Source organism: Eupeodes corollae, chromosome 1, assembly GCF_945859685.1.
Source record: "Eupeodes corollae chromosome 1, idEupCoro1.1, whole genome shotgun sequence".
In the NCBI taxonomy this organism is placed as follows: domain Eukaryota; kingdom Metazoa; phylum Arthropoda; class Insecta; order Diptera; family Syrphidae; genus Eupeodes; species Eupeodes corollae.
The window spans coordinates 6347819-6353830 of NC_079147.1; the positions used below are offsets into that span (position 1 = coordinate 6347819).

The following is a 6012-nucleotide window of genomic DNA, read 5'->3' on the forward strand; positions in this document are numbered from 1 at the left end:
AACAATGAGTATATCTGGTTAGCTTTACGGAGGATAGTCATCCCAGAAAAAACTAATTGCTATTATTAAAGCAGCATATGGTGGATCCAAGTGTCACGTTCTGCAGGATGGTAGGTTGTCAGATGACTTTGAAATCTGAAGCGAAGTCGGACAGGGCTGTATTCTATCGCTTATTGTTTTTGTTGTTAATAAGCGAGCTTTGTCAGACAGCGGAGTTATCCAATGGACTTTGACATCATATTTAAAGCATTTGGATTCACGGACGATGTTTGCTTACTCTCTAATAGGAACATGGATCTCCATCGAATGAAAACAAGTGTGGAGAGAGGCAGAAGTTGTGGGGCTGAAAATTAATTCCGCAAAAAAAAAAAATGATCAGCCTCGCAACCCGACCATCCTCTCAAATAAATATTTCATCGCAACGAAGTGGAGAGCTTTCGATACCTTGGAAGCCTAGTTTACATCGAATACGTAACCGAACAAGACGCATTTTGCCACATCGGCAAAGCAAAAGCGGATTTCTGTATGCTGTCAAAAATTTGGAGGAATAACTCAATCAGCTTAAAAACAAAACTACGACTGTTTCGCACAAATGTCGAATCTGTGCTTCTTTATGGGCTAGGTTCGGTTAGGTTAACGTAGCTGCGGATTAGAATCCACACACTTAGTGTTGGCAACGCCAAACCAACTACTTTTTGAATTGCGAATACGAAGAGAATGGAAGAAGGAAGTCAGTCAGCTTTGTGATCTCTACCAGGAAGGACGTGACTTCTGAATTGTCAGCCATCTTAAATATAAACTAAATTTACTAATTTTGATTCTTATTCTATTTTACTTGATTAATAAAACTATTATCTTAAAACTTATTTGTTTACTGACTTTAAAACATAACAAAGTGGCGACGAGGATTTAAAGTAATTACACGCGGTACTCAAAAAAAAAAAAAAAAAAAAAAAAAAAAATCATGTCTACATCACTTGATTCAGTGGTTGGAAAGCTTTTAGTACAGCAACAGGAGGCTGCTGAGCGCCAACAACATCTAATTGAAAAGCTCACCAAACTAATGGAAAATTCCTCCAACAAAGCTTCACAGGCACCACAGCAACAACTTCAAGCTGGACAACAAGAAGCATTGATGGATGTAATTGGAAAAAGCATACACGAGTTTAGGTATGAGCCTGAAAATAACAGCACTTTTTCACATTGGTACGGTCGCTACGAAATGCATTTCAAAGAGGATGCAAAAACGCTTCCAGATGATTCGAAAGTACGGTTGTTGTTACGTAGACTTAGTCAACAAGTTTATGAACGGTATGCAGATTGTATCTTGCCAAGAAAACCACAAGAACTTAGATTCGAGGACACAGTCACAGAACTCAAGAAGCTGTTTGACACGAAAGAATCGCTGTTCAGCATTCGCTACAAATGCTTACAAATTACCAAAAATGATGCTGAAGATTTTATTGCCTATGCAGGCAAAGTAAACAAGCAATGCGAGCATTTTAAGCATGCAGCCATGTCGACAAATCAATTTAAATGTTTGATCTTTATAATTGGATTAAATTCATCCACTTATAATGATATTCGTAGCAAATTACTTACAATGCTTGATACAGATGCTGAAATAACACTAGAAAAATTGATCACAGAGACTCAACGAATATTGATAGTGAAAAGTGATTCGCACCTTTTAGAAGCAAAAGATACAGCCATCAATGCTGTTTCTTCTAAAAAAAACACTCGCAATCAATTTTCAAGCAACAGCATTAGTGATCATCAAAAAGTTCAGCATAAACGTATCGACGCACCAAGAAGACCATGTTGGCAATGTGGTGCCATGCATTTTGTAAAAGATTGCACATATACACAACACAAGTGCAACATTTGTAACAAGCAAGGGCATAAGGATGGCTATTGTGCATGTTTCCAGAAACAAACACAAGGGGATTCACCTAACACCTCAAGGCCCAACACAGCAAAGCCCAAAAACGCTAACAACAAATTCAACAGCAACAAAAAGCAAGCCTTCAGGCAAAATGTTATAAAATCAAGTCCGCATAGCACCATACATTGTGTTGGCAACTACACTTCGGACCGAAAGTTTGTCACAGTCGAAATATCTGCGAAGCAAATTAAACTTCAATTCGATACAGCAGCAGACATCACGATTATTTCGAAAACAAACTGGATTAAATTGGGTCGTCCTAATCTACAGCCATGTAAGCGCAGCGCATCAGATGCATCACGAAATATACTTCCACTCATCGGCATGTTCACTACACAAATCCGGCACAAGAACGAAGTAAAAATAGCTACAGTTTATGTAACAAGTCTTCCCAGTTTAAATATTTTCGGAATTGACCTAATTGAAAAATTTGGCTACTGGAACTTACCCATAAACTCTATTTGCAACGCAATCACAGCAGATATGAGTAAGGATTTAGTTCTCAAAGAGGTCCAGCAAAAGTTTCCGGATGTGGTTTCTTCAAAAACAGGCCACTGTACCAAATTTCAATTGCGGTTAGAGCTAAAACCTGATTCCAAGCCCGTTTACATTCCAAAAAGAGATGTTCCATATGGAGTTGCAGATCTAGTGGAAGCTGAATTGAAGAGACTAGAAAACTCTGGTATCATAACACCAATCACACACTCAGATTGGGCAGCACCTATTGTCGTGGTACGTAAACCTAACAATAAAATTCGTATCTGTCCAGACTACTCCACAGGTTTAAACAACTGCTTGGAACCAAATGCTCATCCAATTCCTACTCCGGATGAAATGTTTGCTAAGACATCAAATTGCACAATATTTAGCAACATTGACCTTTCCGATGCATACATGCAATTTGAGGTAGATGATGATTCGAAGAAACTTCTCACCATGAACACACACAAGGGACTCTTCTTGATGAATCGTTTAGCTCCTGGATCGAAGCCAGCATCCGGACTGTTTCAAAGAGCAATTGAAATAATTTTGCAAGGCATTGATGGAGTCGCTGCATACCTTGACGACATCTACATCGCAACAAAAACATTGCACGGGAACTACAACGTTGTTATGGAAGTCATAAAACGTCTTAATGATCATGGCCTTACCATCAACTGGTCAAAATGTGAATTATTTAAGACATCCATCAAATATCTTGGACACATAATCGATGCCAATGGAATTCGTCCAGATCCAGCAAAAATCGATTCCATTCAACGTATGCCAAGACCAACCAACATTTCTGAACTACGTTCTTTCCTGGGTGCAGTGAATTATTATGGAAAATTCATTTCTAGCATGAGACAGCTTCGACATCCGCTTGATGAAATGCTGAAAGCAGACACTAGCTGGGAATGGACCGACAAATGTGAAAGTGCCTTCAAGAAATTTAAAGAAATTTTACTTTCCGACCTACTGCTTACACACTACGATCCAACAATTCCAATCTTCGTAGCAGCAGACGCTTCAATGGTAGGCATCGGTGCTCAAATCTTCCACAAAATGCCTGATGGAACAGAAAAAGTAATATACCATGTCTCACGCGCACTCACACTTTCAGAGAAGCGTTATAGTCAAATTGAGAAGGAGGGTCTTGCTCTCGTTTTCGCATGTAAAAAGTTCCACAAAATGATTTATGGTCGTCAATTTACTCTTCTTACGGATCATAAACCGCTTCTCAAAATATTTGGTTCAAAAAAGGGTATTCCTACACACACCGCCAACCGGTTGCAGAGATGGGCTCTCATTCTTATGAGCTATGATTTCCAAATACAACATGTTTCTACAAAGGAATTTGGAAATGTTGATGTTTTGTCAAGACTCATCGATGGACAAAAGCAACAGATCGAAGAAGATTTCATAGTGGCACAAATCGAAAGTGAAATAAAAACCATTCTTGAAGACAACATTGTTCACCTGCCAGTCACACTCAACATGGTACGAAAAGAAACAAGCAAAGACACTACGCTTCTCAAAATTTTCAATTGCATTGAAAATGGTTGGCCAAAGTCTTCGAAGAACCTTCCTTTAGATGTCATTCCATTTTTCAACCGACATGAAACCATCACCATAGTAGATAACTGCCTTATGACATTAGATAGAGTTATTATTCCTGCCATTTTTCAACGAAGGATCCTGAAACAGCTACACAGAGGTCATCAAGGAATACAGCGCATGAAATCCATAGCACGATCATACGTTTACTGGCCCAAAATCGATACTGACATCGAGAACCATGTCAAACAGTGTCAAAATTGTGCATCCGTTGCAAAATCTCCGACAAAAACAGAACTCAGTTCTTGGCCAGTACCACATGAACCCTTGGAGAGGATTCACATAGACATCGGTGGACCAGTTCGAGGTAAATATTACTTAGTAATGGTAGATTCTTATTCCAAATGGCCAGAAGTAGCGCAAATAACGACAATAACAACAACTGAAATAATAAATCAACTACACGAATTTGTGAGCAGATATGGTCAACCAAAAACAATTGTGTCTGACAACGGTACACAGTTTACCAGCTCCAATTTCAAAAGATTTTGCGATGAAAGGGGAATTCAGCATATCAGAACACCACCTTACCACCCGCAGTCCAATGGGCAAGCTGAGCGCTTTGTTGACATCATAAAAAGAGCTCTAGCTAAATCATATACCGAGTACTCCACGGATGACAAAGCAAACTTGCTTGTATTCCTTTCCCAGTATCGTGCTACACCTAATCCAAGCGCATCTGAGGGTAAATCACCGTCTGAATGTTTCATCGGTAGAAAACTTTCAACTCCTTTGGATTTATTGAAACCGAAAACAACAACAGATCTAATGAAGAATTCATCTATGGAAGAAGCATTCAACAAAAAACACGGGGCGATACCAAGATACTTCAAAGCAGGTGATAAAGTATTTGCAAAGACATTCCAGCGTAACAAAATGTTTTGGAGTTCTGGTGTGATTATCGAAAGAATAGGCCAAGTGTTGTATAACGTTCTAATTCAAACAAATCGACGAAACCAATTGATAAGATCTCACACAAATCAGCTGAAGCAACGTTTTACTGAAGATATGCCTACGGTCGACTCATATCCAACAAATTTTGAGCCTGATGATATTCAACCCACTACTGAAGACGTTTCTACTAGTCCCAATTCTGAAGCAACTAGAAACCCGATTGAACGCAATGAAGATGAACTTCAAGACTCCACTGCATCAAGATTAGAAGAGTTAACCAGTCCTGTACTACGCAGGTCTACAAGGATAAGGCGTCCTCCGATTCGCCTTGATCTTTAATTCAACACAGAGGGATGTTGGCAACGCCAAACCAACTACTTTTTGAATTGCGAATACGAAGAGAATGGAAGAAGGAAGTCAGTCAGCTTTGTGATCTCTACCAGGAAGGACGTGACTTCTGAATTGTCAGCCATCTTAAATATAAACTAAATTTACTAATTTTGATTCTTATTCTATTTTACTTGATTAATAAAACTATTATCTTAAAACTTATTTGTTTACTGACTTTAAAACATAACACTTAGGCCAAGAGAAAGGCCCATTGTGATACCACATGAATCTAGAGAATTACTTCTTACTAGTCGAACCATTTTGAGCTTTTTATAAAGCGAAGAAGATATTTGATATCCTTTTTAGCTAGTTAACTGGGATTATCAAAAGAGAAGTCCCCCAGATGAAGTTTGCGTCTGAGTGAAAGAGCAGGGCAAGTGCAGAGGAGGTGAGAGATTGTTTCCTCTTCTTCTTCGTCCATACAGCTCCTACAGAAGTCATTTGAGGCTACACCAAGTCGTATTGTGTGTCTGCCTATAAGACAGTGTCCGGTAAGGACACCTATTAAGGAGATAATATGAAGTCTGCTTTGAGATAACAAGTATTTTGTGGCTGCGCATGTTGGTAAGCTGTGCCACCTATAATTTTCTATCGCAAAAGCTGTTTCTTTTAGCATACGTTTACATGTACCTATCGGTATACCTATGTCCTCCCTTTCAGGTGAAATAGGCATGACGGTTCCCTTT

The 6012-nt window shown here is 39.0% G+C and overlaps 1 protein-coding gene across 1 annotated transcript; it reads left to right on the forward strand.

Moving 5' to 3' along the window:
* Positions 1–964: 964 nt before the first annotated feature.
* On the forward strand, positions 965–5275 carry LOC129942506 (uncharacterized protein K02A2.6-like). Its single transcript, XM_056051482.1, has one exon. The coding sequence runs from the start codon at positions 965–967 to the stop codon at positions 5273–5275; it is 4311 nt and encodes a 1436-aa protein (XP_055907457.1).
* Positions 5276–6012: the final 737 nt, after the last annotated feature.

Bases quoted from the DNA above. Each gene is read 5' to 3' on its own strand.
- LOC129942506 (XM_056051482.1), top strand. From the start codon at position 965: ATGTCTACATCACTTGATTCAGTGGTTGGAAAGCTTTTAGTACAGCAA.